General features: G+C 43.4%; 1 protein-coding gene across 1 annotated transcript; it reads right to left on the reverse strand.

The window, feature by feature from the left end:
* Positions 1 to 4,098: 4,098 nt before the first annotated feature.
* ADIPOQ (adiponectin, C1Q and collagen domain containing) lies at positions 4,099 to 18,459 on the reverse strand. Its single transcript, XM_006058607.4, has 3 exons — positions 18,340 to 18,459; positions 8,445 to 8,651; positions 4,099 to 7,546 (listed from the first exon to the last, which is right to left on the reverse strand). Exons 2-3 carry the CDS (start codon positions 8,641 to 8,643, stop codon positions 7,023 to 7,025), a joined length of 723 nt encoding a protein of 240 aa, XP_006058669.1. The 5' UTR covers positions 8,644 to 8,651; positions 18,340 to 18,459; the 3' UTR covers positions 4,099 to 7,022.
* Between the last annotated feature and the right edge of the window lie 837 nt (positions 18,460 to 19,296).

Consider the following 19,296-nt stretch of genomic DNA (forward strand, 5'->3'; position numbering starts at 1 on the left):
TAGCTACAAGCTATAAACTTCAAAGTGTGGCCATTGAGGAAAGAGACAAAACATTCTGACAGATCAAAGTACATTTTCTAAGCCCACTGCAGCCTTCACCGTGACTGAACCCAGAAAGAAGCGGATTAGACAAATTCCTGAGATCTCTCACTAATACTCCCCAACCTGTGGTTAAACAGACTCAGAAGGTAAGGAAGTGGCTCAGAGAAACACTCCTCAGAGTATAGGTCCCAGCTTTAAGAGCTCAACAGAAACAGGAAAGGCCCCAGAGAACTATCAGGAATCCAGTGGTATCCTGAGAACAGGATGTATGGCTAACAAGATGGATCAATTTCTGGTACCAGATATGCAACATCATTTCAGAAGAGAGAGTAAAACCCAGGTTACAAAGACCTCACACAGCCCCCACAGAAGTCTACTCCTACTCTTTCTGCCCTCAGTCTCCAAAGAGTGGATAGAAAACAACTTTTAGCTCCACCCTGTAGCTTGGATGTGAGACATGCAAGTGTCAGGGACAAAAGAAGTCATGGACGATTCATCCTCCCTGCCTCTGAGAGGTTGAAAGACCTGCCCACGTTCAACACAAGCAAGCACCCGTCAGGTATGCTGCAGAAAAACAGAAAGAGAAACCCAATGTACCAAAGAGGAGCCGAGAACCCAGTCTGGGAGAAAAAAGCATATACCAAGAAAAAAAAAATTTTTTTAACTTCCTGTGGGCGCCTGTTCTATGGGAGATTGTGATAAGAATGTGAATGACATAAGACAGATCTCAAAGATAAGAAGTAAAGCAATAGTGCGTACTGGACACTGTTAAGTGAGAAGACTGAGAATAGTATAGTCATCCTTGTTTTATACCCAATTTTGATGGAGATGCATTTTGTGTTCCACTATTTTATTATAATGCTGGACATTGTTTTGAATGTGTCATTCTTTATTATGTTAAGGAAATGACATTGTATTTCTAATTCATAAAATGTTTTTAATACCAAATGGTTGAACATTGACTCAACCTATTTTAGCTGGCATAAAGAAACTCTTTTGCAAGATCTTTATTTTTCTTGCATCACACTTACAAAGAACCTCAGTGCAGTCCTCAAAACATGTCCACATAAATGATGAGTGAGACATTTCATCACATTTCCTTTTAACAGCCAGACTCTCTGTCATATAGCAAATTCAGTGACTCATTTTTCAAATCCAAGTTTTTCCACTACTGTTATTTACATGACTGCTGCCATTAGGGCTACAGGATATATAAATACCCTATCCTCCAAATGTTTTGAAATTCGGAAGAAGAAAGGAGTAGGATTTGGATTCACTCTTTCTACAGGCATGAGCTTTAGAATCAGGCAGCTCTGAGCATGAATCCTTGCTCTACGGATTACTAGTTGTGGCTTTTGATCACACCTTCACCAGCTTTCTTATCTGATAATTAGGTCTATGCTATCTAATGTACAGGGTGTCATAAATAAATAAATAAAAGATATTTATTTATAAATATATAAATAAATAAAAGAATGTGTTTCAAGCAAGTACATAAAAATGATGACTTGTATTATTATTGTTATTATTTTTAAAAAATTATTATGTGCTTGCCACATAGTGTACACTTAATAAGTGCTTACTGAATGAATGATCTCAAGAAAAAATTCAAAGATGAAATAGAAAGTCTCTTCCCATAATAAATTTCCAAGCTAGGAAATTAATTGCCAATAAAATAAATATAAATAAAACTTGAGTTCTAGGTTTTATTTCATGGGCCCTAAAGACTTAAATTTGTTACCCTGTTACCAAGTGGGCTTCCCTGGTGGCTCAGTGGTAAAGAATCCAACTGCAATGCAGGAGACGCAGGATATGTGGGTTTGATCTCTGGGTTGGGAAGATCCCCTGGAGGAGGGCATGGCAACCCACTCCAGTATTCTTGCCTGGAGAATCTCATGGACAGAGGAGCCTGGCTGGCTACAGTCCATGGGATCACAGAGTCAGACACGATTGAAAAGACTGAGCACACATGCATGCTTGGCCAAGTATTCTTCCTAACTAGACCTCAGTCTGGAACCTGGGCACAGTCATAGACTAATTCCTGACCTCTTATACTCTTCAGATAGGGATAGCAGAAATAGCAGAAATCAACCCAAGCTAGCTTAAGTTAAAAGAGAAAATTATGCAAAAATCCAGGAATTGATGCCTCAAGTGACCGACCCATGAGCAAGTATACAACTGAATATCAAAAAGGACTGGAACCAATAGGACTTCCCTGGTGCTCCAGTGGTTAAGAATCGACCTGCCACATAACCAGCAGCCCAGAAAACCCCCTCCATGCTCCCTCCTACTTGCTCTCCTTCCCTCCTCCTCAAAGGTAACTCTATCCCAGCTTCTAAAAGAACAGATTTGTTTTGCTTGTTTTTCAACTTTAAATAAATGGAAGCATGTGCTGTGCTGTTCTTAGTCCCTCAGTCATGTCCGACTCTTTGCAACTAAACTTGAGCGCCACAACTACTGAAACCCACGTGCCTAGATCCAGTGCAACAAGAGAAGCCACCATAGTGAGAAGTTCACATACTGCAACTAGAGCCTAGCCCCCACTGGCCATAGCTAAAGATAACTAAAGATATCCATATCCTTTATCCATAACTAAAGATAGCCTGTACACAGGCAATAAAGACTCAGAGCAGCCTGAACTAAAAATAAGTAATTTTTTTTTTTAAGTGGAAAAGCTTCTGGGAAACAGAGAATGCTCTCTCTCTCTCTCTCTCACTTTTAGTTTTGCTTCTCTCTCAGCCTGTTTTTTTCTCTACAGCTGGGCTGCTTCTATCTCTAGACCATGGGGCAGAAGTTGGCTGCCCCTGAGTCTCAAATCTACACATTTCACACCCATCCTAGTTCATTGCTGGAGGAACTCTGGATGGCCCAGCTTAGATGAAGCATCTGGTTTGGTCCATTTTATGACCTCTAGGAGAAAGGAATTAGGCTAGGCCCACAGGGTTGCCTGAAGGGCAGGGCATGGGAGTGGCCCCAGCATGTAGGGAGAAATGGAAGAACACCCAGCAGGTGTCCACTACACTCAGTCAAAGCTGAAGGCTTGACCTGTTTACAGCCCTAACTTAACTGACCCAAACTGAACTGCACTTGAAACCTTGAGCCTGGCCCCAGAATTCCACTTACACTGATCTTGCGAGGCACACATAATGAATAAAGGGAAGTGGTCTCTGCATTTTCATTTCTTCCCTTTTGGGAAAATGTGGTTTTTACATAGTGAATTTCATTCAAGATCATGTTTACGTGCTATAAAATACCTGAGTGAGAACTGAAAAGATAAAGGGAAAAATCAAGTTCTTTCTAAATCTTACTAAAAACCTAGGTGTTTCCAAACATTCCTAAGGAAAGCACTAAATCAAACTGCCGAATTGGAGGTAAATATTTCTGCTTTGCTCCCTGTGGTGGAGTCAGGCTGACTGCTTTTGCTTCTGCACAGCATGTGATGTAGTCTCATCAGTCACTCCACGCACAGGAAGAATAGGAGGCTGGGTTATAATCAAGACCTCAACTGACCCCAGCCTCCCCTGGCCAAGGGGTGTTCAGTACCCTCCACATTCTTTCTTCAACAATGGACTATCTCAAGATTGGACTTATTTTCTTTGACTTCCATCAATGTCAGGGTAATTTATGTGCCTTCTTGGGGCTCCTGCCATCACTCAGTTCCTGCCCTTTATCTTTCTTCAGGACTATACTGGGACATGGGGTATCTGGTACCAGCCAAGATGGATGTGTGTGTGTTACTCGCTCAGTTGTGTCCGACCTTTTGTGACCCCCACGGACTGTAGCCTGCCAGGCGCCTCTATCCAGGGAATTCTCCAGGCAAGAACACTGGAGTGGGTAGCCATTCTCTTCTGGGGATCTTCCCAACCCAGGGATCAAACCTGAGTCTTCTGCAGGCAGATTCTACCTTTCCCAGTGATTACAACCCAAAACTCTAAACACAATGCAGAAAAACAAATCTGAAGAGTCTAAAAAGTAAATAGTGGCAGACAGATTGAGGGCTGAAGTCCAAACTTGAATAACAACTCATAGCCTGGTTGAGTTTTATGGGGGTTTTTCCTTCTTTGTCTCATGGATTTGACCTGAAGGCAGGCCAAGTCCTGGAATTGTGTTTTAGGCATGTTGGGAGAAATCACCATTTCCAGGAGAAATCACCTCTTGCTGAGACCAGAAAAAGCAATCCCTGCATAACAGAGTGTAAGAGAAATCCCACTTTTAAAAATATGCTTTCTTTTCTCTTTTTTCTTCCAGCTCTGCCAGGATCAGCCCCAAGCACTGCCTGCATCGCCACAGCAACAGCAGCAACACAAGCATCTAAAATTCACTCCCTCCTCCAAAAATATCTCTCTCTCTGACCAGAGAAACCAGTGAAATGCACCATGCTATTCAAAGAGTGTGGGTAATCCTTGTTTTCTGTAGCCCACCTTTCTTTCTTTTCTCTTGCTGCTTTATCCCCCTCAAGAGAGCCTAAGTCACACAAGACTGCACAGTGGTGCAAGAATATAAAATTCAGAGAGAACTCTAGTTTCCTGGCAATAAGAATCAGGGCAAGGAGGGTCCCTAGGGGCTGGAGAATATAGGGATATGCCAGAAAGGAAAGAACTGAAACAGGACCTCTGCTAATTATGTTTGGGACCCTCCCTAAGTACCAGACTCAACCCCCAGTGTACACATGCAGAACAGACCAAAAAAAGCATAGCAGAGGCTTCAAGAATTAAACTACAGGGACTTCTGTGGTGGTCCACTGGCCAAGACTCCTCGATCCCAATGTAAGGGACTTGGATTCCACCCCTGGTCAGAGATCTAGATCCCCTTTTAGTGCTGAAACTAAAAGATCCAGCGTGAAGATTGAGATCCAGCGTGCCACAACTAAGACCCGGCACAGGCAAATAAATATTTTTTTAAAAAAGAATTAAACTACTAAAATCCCAGACCAAACTCTGAGTGGTACATGTGACAGATAGCAAAGGCTTTAATCTACCACTCTGGTAACTGTCCAGATTTTGCTTTAAGGAAAATACTCCTTCTCCAGCCTGAGCCATAATCAATTAGGCCAATAAATATGTTACATCCTCCTGACTTCAGTGACTAGTCAGAGATGAGCACACAACTCAGCCAAAGCCAATGAAATGCAAGGACATCTTATCTGTCATTCACAAATTAGAGTTCTGATTAACACAAGGTTTACCCCTCTTCATCCCTCTCTAAACCCCATGTCTTCTCCAAAAATGAAAACAAAAGATCTGTGAAATAAGTGTTCTACTTTTAATGCTGGATAGTATCTTTATTTGTAGAAAATAATGATATACAAGCATTAAAAAAAATTAAGCCTTATATGTAAATATCATAATTGCCTAATGAATAGTCAAAAGGAAATCATTCAGAATTTAAAGCTGCAAGCAAATAGCTAAGTTTTCCATTTCTATATTTATACAGAATGCTATTAGCTTTGCTTTTGCTAAAATCTTTGAAGAGCATCACTCATCTTCATCCTGAGAGGATGTTTACCCTCATCAACTATCTGTAATTTTTTTTTTTGAGGAATATTTAACAATGCAAAGTACTTGTATTTAAGGTGTACAGTTTGATGATTTGATACAGACATACATTGTGAAGCAATCACCACAATCAAGCTAATTAAAATAGTCGTCTCAGTTATCATTTTCTTTTCTTCATTTTCTTTCTTTTTTTAACACTTCTTAAAGAGCAAGAATAGATTCAGGAGGCCCAGGTCTCCCCTGGCCCTATTGGTGCTCAAAGAAAGAATAGTTTCCAACTCCTTTCATGGGCTTTGCATTGCAGGCTCAAGCTACTTCCTTAAGGGAAAATTCTTTAAGTGTTCTGGAAAGCACAGTCATCCCTAACCTCAGTGGAAAAGATTCAAGCCATCCAGTGGAACAAAGATTAGGAGTTAAAATCAAGGAGTTCCTAAAATAAAACTGTTTTTGTAGATAGGGATTGGTTATATGGAGAGACAGAAATGGAGTTTACTCTGGATAGATAGGAGGTTCCAGAGTTTGATCTTCATGAGGCATCAATCAAGGACCTGCAAGGGGATTCAGTGTGCAGGAAGCATGATCCTCTGTGGGTAATTATTCCTGGCCTGCGGAAGGATGTCTTACAGACCCAGGACTCTCATCCATGGTGACACGTGGAAGAGCACAGGGGCCCAGGTGTGAGGAAGACTTGCAGGAAAGAAGAGATATCACATCAAAGAAGCTTCCCAACCTGGTGGTCTTGAGGAATAGGGAAGATGTGAACATGTGGAGATGGAGTCAACTTTCTGGGCCAGAGAGAAGGGTCTGAGGAAAGACATAGAGAAGAGGAAGTATGGAGTAGTCCAGCTGGAATGAGACCTAGTCATGGAACCACCTTCTCTGAGGGAGTGCTTCAAAGGAAAGGCTTAATGTGTGGTGAAGGCCGGTTCAAAGGTCCTCAGATGAGTTGGTGGGAGACCCCTACCAATACTCTACCAAAAGTCTATATAGTCCTTAAAACAGACACCATATACTGGAAAAGGTCCACACCCCTGGGTTGGATTTCTAACTCTGCCACTTAATGCCTGTGTGACTTAGGCATCCTCAGAACTGCAACTGTAAAAAAGAGAAGAATATTTTCCTGTGTACTTCATAGGATTGACATGTACATAAGGAAAAACAGCAGGCACAGAATATCACTGTCAAATACTTTCTTGTAGTTAGTTATCTTGTCATGTATATGAAACTCCCCAGTAAATGTTATCATCCTTCCATTACCACTACACAACAGATCCTTGAGGCCAGGGGACATGTCTTCTTCAAGACTGTCCTGGGAACATAGTATATCATTTCTTAAAAAAGGTACTTGATCAATGAATGAATGAATGATGTTCGGAATCCCCTCAGCTAGATAATAAAATTGGTCTCCTAACTACACTGTAGACCTGTGGACTGTTCTTTCACTTTGTGCTGCTTGGCCCAATGGAGACTCTGAGTTAACGGTGTTCATTCAACAATGTTATGGTAGAGAAGGAAGCCTGTGAAGGTGGAGTCATTGACGTTATCTGCATAGACACCATTGTGATTTTCACCCTCGTACACCTGGAGCCAGACTTGGTCACCCTTCTCCAGATAGAGGAGCACGGAGCCAGAGGCCTGGTCCACGTTCTTGTCCTGGAACTGGTCGTGGGTGAAGAGCAGGGCCTTGTCGTTCTTGTAGAGGCTGACCTTCACATCCTTCAGGTAGACAGTAATGTGGTAGGAGAAGTAGTACAGCCCGGGAATATTGCAGAGGAATTTGCCAGTGGTGCCATCATAGTGGTTTTGCTGATTGTAGAAGATCTTGGTAAAGCGAATGGGAACATTGGGGACAGTGACCTGTCTCTCCAGTCCCACACTGAATGCTGAGCGGTATACATAGGCACTTTCCCCAGGTTCTCCCTTTCTGCCTGGGGTTCCTGGAAAGCCTCGGGGACCTTCGATCCCAGTGATTCCAGTTTCACCGGTGTCACCCTTAGGACCAACAAGACCTAGAGAACAAGAAGACCTCTGTGACCCAAGGAACAGAACTCCTGTTTAGGTTGGTTTCAGCCTAAAACACTGTCCCTGTGGCCCCTACCTACAATATGCTTGACTTACAGAGCAAGGAACCAACGAAAGCTCTCAAAAGGGACAGCCATAACCTTCTCCTCCACATCCCCCCACAACACAGGCTCCCATAAATTCCTCTCCAACTTTATCTCCATAAGTCTCCATCACAGACCCTCCACCCTGCCAGTACTTTATATGCAGGCTCAACCAGTCGTACATAGGGGACTTTTCTGTCCCATCTGTCTAGGTTGCCCAATACCCATCCTCCAAGGTCTCACTCAAGCCCCGCCTCCTCCTGAAAGCCTTCATTGTCAATCCAGGTCTGCATCCAGGGCATTTTCTCTCTATTCCACTCTTTGGGCATTTGTCCATATTCACTTTGGCATATTTGGAGTAGACCCTCTGGTAGTAACGTCTAACAGTCCTGTGCACTAGGGCAAGAGTTCTCCAAGAAAAGGACTGTGACCTGCAGGAGGTCCCAGTAAGTGTGGTTGAATGCCACTGGATAGAATGGGAACTAAGGGGACATTAAGGAAAATAGGAGTATAAGCAGACTGAGAATAGGGATGGATGAGGCTGAGATGGGAAAGAGGATGGGAAAGGTGGTGTGGGTAGAGCAGAGCCAAGGGTACTTGGTTTTAAAGGGACCACGTGTGTTCACCCCTAGAAGGCCAACCCATAATTCACTTTAAGTTGCTTATGGGTCACATCAAAAAGCTTTGTTTCTTCCCTGCACAAGGGCCTTAGTCAGTAACTATTGCCCTCTCGTAGTTTTAGAAGCCTTCCTCTACCCTGGAGGAGTCTGTGATGGGAGGATGTGAAAGCCTTTATTCTTACCTGGATCTCCTTTCTCACCCTTCTCACCAGGGGTGCCATCTCTGCCATCCCGGCCTGGGGTCCCGTTGTGGCCAGGATGCCCTGGAATGCCTGCCATCCAACCTGCGCAGGCCCCCTTGGGCAGCGGGGGCCCTTGAATGTTGTCCTCGCCATGACTGGGTAGGGCTAGTAGCAGTAGAAGAGCTCCCCGCAGCAGCATCCTGAGCCCTGGAACCCAGATACACCGCTGTCAGCCACAAAAGAGCAACCCCCACATGGCTCTCCTGTCAGGATCCGAACAGGACTCTGGCCAGCTCTGCAGAGTTTGCCTCAGACCCACTCCCTCAACACTCACCTCTTCTGGAAAGACTTCTGATTCTTCCAGCCCACCTTGTGCTCTCTCTGCCCTGAAATTTTCAGTGTTTAGCCTTATTTTGTAGGTGTGATCTCCTTTCTTCCACCACCAGTGACGGTGAGACAGCACTCCTCCAATTCCTCAGATCTGAGCACAGTATGAGGAATGGGGAAAGCTCCAAGAGTCCATTTGTCAGGACTCTATCCCTTGGGTTTTCCAAGAATGATGACTCAGATCATCCCATTCAACTCCCACTTCCCTCTCTTGGCTCCCTCCTTTTTCTTCCCTTTTCCTTTTTTCTATGTCTGTTCCTCCTCCTTTCTCTCCCATTCTCTTTCTTCCTTTCCCCATCTCCTGGGCCATATGTTAGACATTTGGCTTATTACACACTTGCATGCACACATGCTCACACACACACAAGTACACATGTACACACATGCACATGCACACGCACACACACACACACACAGCCTTGGTCAGACAACCAGAGATACACTGTCCCATGAGACTAACCACTGACCTCTGCCTGTGCAGCCCCTTAGCTGTACCCCTCACCTGCCTGATCCCTACATGGACTTCAGGTCACGTGGGCTGTCCTCTCTTTTAGGAAGTCCTCCCTGTCCTCCTCCTCCATCTGGAAGTCCTCAGCTGTTCCTCCTCTGTCCTCCACAGAGCCCTTGCTTACCTTTCACAGCACTGCTTGCCCTCTACTGTAATTTTATTTGCTCACCCATTAAGCACACCCACAGGGGCAGGGGGCTGTTAGTTGCACAGTCATGTCAGACCCTTTGCAACCCCATGGACTGTAGCCCACCAGGCTCGTCTGTCCATGGAATTCTCCAGGCAAAAGTACTGGCGTGAGTAGCCATTTCCTTCTCCAGAGGATCTACCTGATTTAGGGATTGAACCTGCATCTACTGCTTGGCAGGCAGATTCTTTACCATCAGAGCCACCAAGAAAGTCCCACCAGTATAAAAAAAGGACTAAATAAATACTTTTGTAGAAAAAAAAAAAGGAAATACAGAGAAAGGAAGGAAGGAGGAAGGAAAAGAGAAAGGAAGAGGGAAAGAGAATGGAGTGCACTTAGAGTATGTATTCTGGAAGCCCTGAGAAAAATCTCAAGGGGCACAGTTGGCCAAGGGACTCCCTGTCTCAGAACCAGCCTTCCATATACCCTCCTGAAAGACAGTCCTTACATGCACAGGGACTCTGGTTCCCCTCAATCCCTGCGTCTGTTATTAGGTCACTGAAAGCACCAGACAGAGAAACTGGTCCTAGGATCCTGGATCACAGGCATCGTTGATACCCTCTGAGGAGTCTGAAATGTAGCGAATCCCAAGAAACTGACTCTAAACAAGACATGGTCCATATGTATTTTTTTACCCTAAAGACTCACTTTTTTTCATCAGTTTGCTTGTCTCATAGATTTCACAAAGCTTCCAGCACTGAATTTGGCTTCAGGAGGAAGTTCTTCTATGAGGGATGCAGAAAAATCCCTGATAAGTAATCTTACCCCCAAAATTATGCGTTGTGTCTGGAATCCCACCTCGATGGCCCATCACCATTGGCTCTATCATCATTCAGTCAGTGATGCCATTCAGCCATCTTATCCTCTGTCGTCCCCTTCTCCTCCTGCCTTCAGTCTTTCCCAGCATCAGGGTCTTTTCAAATGAGTCAGCTCTTTACATCAAGTGGCCAAAGTATTGGAGTTTCAGCTTTAGCATCAGTCCTTCCAATGAATATTCAATACTGATTTCCTTTAGGATTCACTGGTTGGATCTCCTTGCAGTCCAAGAGACTCTCGAGAGTTTTCTCCAACACCACAGTTCAAAAGCATCAATTCCTCAGCACTCAGCTTTCTTTACAGTCCAACTCTCACATTCATACATGACTACTGGAAAAACCATAGCTTTGACTAGATGGACCTTTGTCAGCAAAGTAATGTCTCTGTTTTTTAATATGCTGTCTAGGTTGGTCATATCTTTTGTTCCAAGGAGCAACTGTCTTTTAATTTCATGGCTGCAGTCACCATCTGCAGTGATTTTGGAGCCCCCAAAAATAAAGTCTCTTGCTGTTTCCATAGTTTCCCCATCTATTTGACATGAAGTGATGAGACCAGATGCCATGATCTTAGTTTTCTGAATGTTGAGTTTTAAGCCTCCTTTTTCACTCTCCTCTTTCACTTTCATCAAGAGGCTCTTTAGTTCCTCCTTGCTTTCTGCCAGGGTGGCGTCTTCTGCGTATCTGAGGTTATTGACATTTCTCCTGGTAATCTTGATTCCAGCTTGTGTTCATCCAGCCCGGCATTTCACATGATGTACTCTGCATATAAGTTAAATAAACAGGGTGACAATATACAGCCTTGATGTACTCCTTTCCTGATTTGGAACCAGTCTGTTGCTCCATGTCCAGTTTTGTTACTTCTTGACTTGTATACAGATTTCTCACGAGGCAGGTAAGGTGGTCTGGTATTCCCATCTCTTTAAGAATTTTCCACAGTTTATTGTGATCCACACAGTCAAAGGCTTTGGTGTAGTCAATAAAGCAGAAGTAGATGTTTTTCTGGAACTCTCTTGCTTTTTCAATGATCAAACGGATGTTGGCAATTTGATTTCTGATTCCTCTGCCTTTTCTAGATCTAGCTTGTACATATGGAAGTTCACAGTTCACGTACTGTTGAAGCCTGGCTTGGAGAATTTAGAGCATTACTTTGCTGGCTTGTAAGATGAGTGCAATTGTGTGGTAGTTTGAACATTCTTTGGCATTGCCTTTCTTTAGATTGAAATAAAAACTGACCTCTTCCAGTCCTGTGGCCACTGCTGAGTTTTTCAAATTTGCTGGCATATTGAGTGCACTTTAACAGCATCATCTTTTAGGACTTGAAATATCTCAGCTGGAATTCCATCACCTCCACTAGCTTTGTTCATAGTTATGCTGCCTAAAGCCCACTTGTCTTCGGACTCTAGGATGTCTGGCTCTAGGTGAGTGATCACACTATCATGGTTATCTGGGTCATGAGATCTATTTTGTATAGTTCTTCTGTGTATTCTTGCCACCTCTTAATATCTTCTGCTTCTATTAGGTCCATACCATTTCTGTCCTTTATTGTGCGCATCTTTGCATGAAATGTTCCCTTGGTATCTCTAATTTTCTTGAAGAGATCTCTAGTCTTTTCCATTCTATTGTTAAGTTTATTCATATATATAGTTATACATAAACTTATATATATGTATGCTCAACTTTCATACACACAAACATGTGTGTTCATTAAAAATAGTAAGATAAATAATTTGGAAACTACAGAAAATAAACTAATCCCCATTCCCAAGAATCTATCTGCTTATTTTTAAATATAATGGAAATAATATTTTCCTAGAAATTTTATTCTCTAATTTTTGCTTTGCAATTTTCTAATTTTTGTAATCATCATTTTAAATGCGGGTACTAGTCCATCAAGTGGATATAACCAGAGTCTATGTCAACATTTCCATTTTATTGAAGCATGAACATACTTTAATTTTGAAACATTTCATACTTTCATTTTGAAACATTTTTAAATCTAACAAAATCTTTGGCACATAGCTTATCCCCAAACTAATATTATGCTAGGACATAATCCCAGAAGTAAAAATTTTGGACCAAAAGATATGAACATTTTTAAGGCTCCTGATACATATTCCCAAAGTATAGTTTGTCATGCTGTTCCACAGCAGTGCATCAGTGTGTATACAAAAAGCCTGTCTTAACTGCACTCCCCGACTTTGAATATAATCATTGCAAACAGTTTTGTTGATCTTAGTTTAGTGAGCAAAAGAAATGGAACCTCACTGCTTTGATAATTAGTGAGTTGTACATTTTATTAAATGCTTATTTCCTAATTTAATTTCATTTTTGATATCTCCGTTAGTGTTCTTTATCAGTTAATTCATTAGGGATACAATGTGCTTTTTGAATTAGTTTTTGTGAGCTCTTTATACCAGCTCTTAGTCATGTGTCCTATGATTTACCTATAGTGTAAAGATTATTTTCTGTTTTGCTTATCCTGTTTCTTATGTGACAGAAGTTTTAGTTTTGGGGGTTTTTTTAAGTTTTAGTTTTTATATAAACAGCTCAGTTGATTTCTTTTTTTTTTTTTTTTTTTTGGCTTCTAAGAGTTAAACAGTCTTTATCCATACTAGGATTTGGTAAGTACTTTATTTCCTTCTCTTTTATTGTTTGGTGTATTTTAAATTTCACTCCTTAATCCATTTCTGATATTTTGTGTTGGGTAAGCTGTAATGTAAGATAATCAAGTGATTTTTTCCTATTTGATGACTAGCTGTTTAAAAGACATTTGTTTAATACTTTTTCTCTCTATTGATCTACTGCATCATTTATCAAATATCAAGTTCTAATATCATCTTATAAGTAAAGCAAGAATTGAGAGTGAGGCCTGCAGGCTGAGAGGAGAGACAAGCAACACAACCACTAGGTGCCGATAGAGACAGAGGCTGCCGCCTGGTGGCTGAGTCCCTAGCCAAGGCTCTCTTATCATCAACCTGTACCTTTGTCCCCCTCTACTGGATTTGGAGGATTCAAAGTTATTGTTCTCAATAACTGTCGGAAATAAATGAAAATGAGATAGTTTAGGCTTGTGCTTTGTCCCTTCAGTCATGTCTGACTTTGAAACCCCATAAACCCCTCCAAGCTCCTCTGTCCATGAATAATGGAATAGGTTGTCATGCCCTCCTCCAGGAGATCTTCCATAACCCAGGGATCAAACTCAGGTCTCCTGTGGATTCTTCACCTGCTGAACAACCAGGGAAGCCCAATTTAGGCCAAGATGAGAAAAGAGGAGTTAGCTGCAAAGCCAAGAAGAGATCAGTCAAGTCCCTTTTGTGTTTAAAGAAAATACTTGTTCTAAGACTTTTAAGACTTTATATGTTGTCCAACCTTCCCACTTGTCACCTCCATCCTTTTCCTCTACGGAGTTAGCAGTAAAACTCCTAAGAAGACTACCAAGAGGCTCTGTGCTTGCTTTCTCCAGAAATGAGGAAGGCTGAGTTCTTTTCCACAGAGAAACAGGAGGAGAGAATCCAGACAACGAGAACTGGTGGAGGCAGCTACAGAGGGCCCCACAGATGCAGGGTCACTGGGGGCTTCCTCCAGATCATTGAAAGGACTGAAAGATCAGGTCTCCTGGATTCTCTGGTTCCTCTTCTTCTTTTAAAAATCAAGATTCTATTTTCCCAGCTCGAGGGAAGTGTTAAGGAACAATCTCTCCTCTCATAGGGGCAATGAGTCTGGATTCCATGACAGTGACAGGTGATGGAGGTAATAGAAGGAGGGAGGGAGGGCAGATGGGCACACAATCCTAGGATGTTTCTGCTTCGAAGAACAGATTCTGACTAAAGAAGAAGGTTATCGTCTAAAGTTCTGGATGGAAAAATCATCAATTGATAGCAACTGAAAGTCAGTGCAGAGATGCTGAACTTTCAATTTATTTTAAAACTGTGTGTGCTCCCTATTTAAATATAGCAATTATTACATTTTGATCTTGAAAGACCTCTCTTTCTAAAGGGGAAAACATAACTAAATAAAACTGTAATCTAAGACTAAGTTCTAAGGCTCAATTGCACCTATAAAGAAATCATTTACATGGGTCATGAAGCTAATCCTAATACCACTTATAATTCTTTGTCTTTGTAGAATGTCACTTCTAAAGTCCTCATTTCACTTAGTATCTCACTTAATTTTCACAACCATTTTGAGAGACAGGATGAGGTAAAATAGAGAGCACATGTTCTCTGACCTCAGTGCGTGGGTGAAAATAATTTGTTCTTCCTTGTAACATGTTTCAGGCATATGCTTGTTGGAGGATTAAAAAGCACAATCTGGGACTTCCCTGGTGGTCCAGTGGCTCAGACTCCGTGTTCCCAATGCAGGGGGTCTGGGTTTGATCCCTGGTCAGGGAACTAGAACCCACATACCTCAACTAAGACCTGGCACAGCGAAATAAAAAAAATTTTTAACCTAAGAAAAGAATAAAATAAAAGGTACAATCCACATAAAGTATATAGAACAGTGCCTGGCACATGTAACTGCTCAATAAATGTTATCAATGACTATACCCATTCTAGAGATGAGAAAAGTGGGTTTCCAGGAAGTTAAGTGACTTGTTCAAGATCCCAGAGATGTTGAACAGCAGAGCTGGAAATCAAACTGTGATCTTCTGAAGCATAATACTGGACACTTAGGCATAGTCCAAATAAGGAAAACAGCATCAAGGTCACACATTTGCCTGCTAATATTCCACTCCATTGGATGGGGGATAGAAGGGGGAATAGTGTGAAGAAACCCCAGGTCATGATCCAGTGACCTGGCTTCTAATCTGAGCTCCATCATTAACTGACTGGGTGACTTACCTTCCCAACCCACCTCCCAGACTTCATGTTCTACGCAAGCAAAGCTGATTTATTAATGAGTTTATCCTTACCTATTAATAGACTATTTCACAATACTGTTGTGAGAACAGGTTCACTTAAAGTATGAAGAATTATTTTATAAACTTGTAAAATGTTCCACACAAATAAGTAGTCGTGTCCAACTCTTTGCCACCTATGGACTGTAGCCTGCCAGGCTCCTCTGTCCATGGGATTCTCCAGGCAAGAATACTGGAGTGGGTTACCATACCCTCCTCCAGGGATATAAGTAAAGAGATGCAAGCAAATATTTATGAAGCACTTGCTGCAGACCACCCTTTGTACATCCACTCCCCTTTAATCTCATTTCACCCTCACAACTACTCCAGGGGGTCAGGACTCAGTTCCAAGAGAAAGCTGAGGACCAGAGAAATTTAGTAACCTCCGCTCAACGATAAGAAGTATTGGCCAAAAATTTCATTCGAGTTTTTCCATAAATCTAAATGAACTTTTTGCCAACCCAGTGGAAGTGTGGAGAGGTGCATGTTGAAATCCAAAGCCTGGGTTCTTTCTACCGCACTAGCTTTCATGGCGCACTGTGTACAGGTATGGATAAGCTTGCTTTCAAAATTATACAAGGGGATGGGCCGTGATGCTCTCTGGATCTTAAAGGTCCATATTACAGTCCCTCATTTTCATTTAAGAGTATGAGAAATTCCACTTTGACCTGCTGGAATTTCAGCAACAGCAGCAGAATCTTGTGAAATGCATGGAGTCTCCTCTGGGACTGATAGGAGACAGAGTAAGATGGGGGAGAGAGGTCACCAAAGCCAATGCCAACTCCTCCAACAGGAAAGGGCATTAAAGCACAGATCGCAGAGTCCAACAAAACTGAAAGGGACCCCAGAAACCATCTCACCCCTGCCCTGCTTGTACAAATGGGAGGCTAAGGGGGAGGAAGGGGTGCATTGTTAGATCCTCATAGGATTTCCCTGGTGGCTCAGACAGTAAAGTGTCTGCCTACAATGTGGGAGACCCAGGTACGATCCCTGGGTCGGGAAGATCCTCTGGAGAAGGAAATGGCAACCCATTCCAGTACTCTTGCCTGGAAAATCCCATGGACGGAGGAGCGTAGTAGGCTATAGCCCATGGGGTCGCAGAGAGTTGGACATGACTGAGCGACTTCACTTTCTTTCACTTTCATAGAAACCAGCTCCCACAGTAGCACCTTCCATCACTATGCCATTTGTTATTTGTTTCAATCTTTACTCCATGAAGCTAAGAAAATATCCCCAACTTCAGAGATGGGGAAACTGAGAGATTAAGGAGAAGATCCCCGAGAGATGCCATCACATTACGACTGCCTCAAAAAAGGCTTCTCAGACTCAGTTCCTTAATCTGCTGAATGAGTTCATGTAAGATGAGGAACATGTGAACACTTTGAAGTTGGTAAGAGTACTTTGCAGTATAAATTGCATAAGGCAGTTTTAAACTATATTTCATTTAATCCTCCTCATTAGTGCTGTCTTTGACTCCACTCTACAGAGGAATCAGAGGTTTGAAGAGACCAAGATGCTGGCTTAAGAGCATGCAACTCTTAGGCTGAATTAAATGATATTGCTGTATTTAAAGGTCAAAAAATGATAGAATATTGGCAATTTTACCTGGCACAATCTAATGATAGATGGCAGAGCCAGAAATCAGTTAGGCCCTGCCTGGCACCCAGGAGGGTGACCTGAAAGCTTTCACTCAGCATCCTCATGCCCAGCCCCCACCCCACCCCCCCCACACACACACACACGCACTCATACACACATACACACTCATCTCTCTCTCTCTCTTTCACAAACACACACACACACCTCTGGGACCAGTCTCTCTCCACATGAAGGAATTCCTAATTAAACATTCTAGTGTCCAAAGCTTTTACCTCCCAACCTCAGCCAATCTCTGCAGCCCCTGGCCCCCCAGCCTGACAGGGAGTAAGAAGGAAGTCTGTCCCCACAACCACCAGAAGCCAGTCCTCTGTCCCTCTTTACAAATCCTCAAGAATGAAGGGAGGGAGGCAACAAGAACAGCCAATTAAGCTTCAGGCTCCCTTCCCACTGCTCATGTTCAAGAACAAAGCTGACACCCTCATGCTCCTTTGCACATACTCTGCCGGCATCAAGTCCCCCCTGTTCCCAACCTTGTTGGGAAGAGCTGACCTTACCCCTAAGAACAGGAATCCCCAGGAGTGAGGTGGTTGCACCCATCCTGGGGCTTGATCTGAACACCAGAGTCTCCCCAGACCAGGGACCTGCATCCTCAGACACACAAGGCCAGCCTGACCTCTAAAGTCCCTTCCACTCCAGCCTCTGCATCTATGGCCAGAAACATCCAGGATGCCTCAAGTGCAGCCCTCCCCAGAGCAGGCGGGACTGGGCTTGGTAAAGGCCGGACAGATCATGATTTCTGTCAGAAGGTGTCTACTACAAAAAAGATTTTTCATAAGTTCCCAGTAGATACCAGGCTGCTTGCTCACCTTACCTCTTTCGAACTTCTTCATCATCCTGTGAGATATCCCCACAATGGTGTAGATAGCCATGTGTATACAGACACCCCCCAAAATCTATAGATAATGATCTTTGTATCTCACAAACCGCACCCAGGGTCTGGCCTGTAAAATCTGCTCAATAAATACTGCTGAGTAGACTCCAGTGGCAGAGTTGGACTCCAAACTCAGTCTGAGGTCAGAGCTCAGGCGTTCCCCAAGCTGCTTCTTCATGTGCTTCTTTCTCTGCCCTACTTGGTCAGCTGAGAAGTGATGTATCATCTTCTTCTCTCATATAATTGAACTTTATTGCTGGACCATCCCTCCCACTTCACTGACCCCAACCTTCTCTTTGGTTAAGCATCTTTACCACAGAGTGAACTGGACCAAATTCAGGATGGCCCCAGACATTTTGACAAGAGGCAACAGTCCCTTTTCTCTTGGAGCTCTGGGAAAATCGAGGCAGAAGCCCAAGGCTTGTCGGCCTCCACCAGTGCTGCCCCGACCAGGGTTTTGCCTGTATCCCTCCCCACCCTGCTAACAGGGCAGCCTGGGCACAGCCCAGCCAAAGGCTCCATATTAAGGACCCTTCACCTCCAGCCTAGAACTTGAATCAGTTGTCCTTACCCTCAGGTGTGGAATCAGAGCCACAGACTTCAGTCAGGGTGGAAGTAGGAGGCGATGGCACAGCCTCAGCAGCCCGGTACTCATGGGGGCAAGCAGTCCCCGCCTCCCCGCCGTCCCTTCCCATTGGCCAGCACAGTGAGAGCCAGAGACCAATGGGTAGACATGTGCCCCTGGCAACTCCCTTGGGTTGCCACCCCAGGGAACCTGGTACAACCCAATTCGGGCTTGGGATGCCAAGTAGAGCTGCAGTCATCACACTTATGTCTCCAGGCTTTGGCCTTTATTTTTGCCTCTTACAACAGCGACAGAAGACGGGACCAAGGGTCAAGATCAGAAGCAGGAAAACAAAATATTTCTTTATGTAAAATGAATTGCCTGGTGGTCTGGGGCACCAGTTACCACCATCAGCTCCCACTCACTCTACATGACAGGGAACCGCAGTATAGCCAGAAATACAATACATCCTTTCCTCTCTGGCCTGAACCTCAGACTGGGGAAAGATTTTGCATGTTAATTTTGAGGACTGAGGTGAGGGAACAATTCTGGGGTGGTGTGAGGCAGAGCCAGATTAAGATTATTAAAGGCCTTGGGTTCCAAATGATTTTGAAGCTCCCACCTGTATGTGATTCAAATTCAATATATCAGAAAATATATAACTAGGAGAGATTGGGCTTCTCAGGTGGTACAAGTGGTAAAGAACCACTTTATGCCAATACAGAAGACACAAGAGATGTGGGCTCAATCCCTGGGTCAGGAAGATCTCCAGGAGGAGGGCATGGCAATTCACCCCATTATTCTTGCCAGTAGAATCCCACAGACAGAAGAGCCTGGTGGGCTACAGTTCATAGGGTCGCGAAGAGTACGACACAACTGAAGCAATTTAGCACATACAGGAGAGATTACCATCTTTCATGGATTTTCTGGTTCCAAAATTCTGGGTAAGCTTTTGAAAACTAA

This window comes from Bubalus bubalis, chromosome 1 (genome assembly GCF_019923935.1).
Source record: "Bubalus bubalis isolate 160015118507 breed Murrah chromosome 1, NDDB_SH_1, whole genome shotgun sequence".
In the NCBI taxonomy this organism is placed as follows: Eukaryota; Metazoa; Chordata; class Mammalia; order Artiodactyla; family Bovidae; genus Bubalus; species Bubalus bubalis.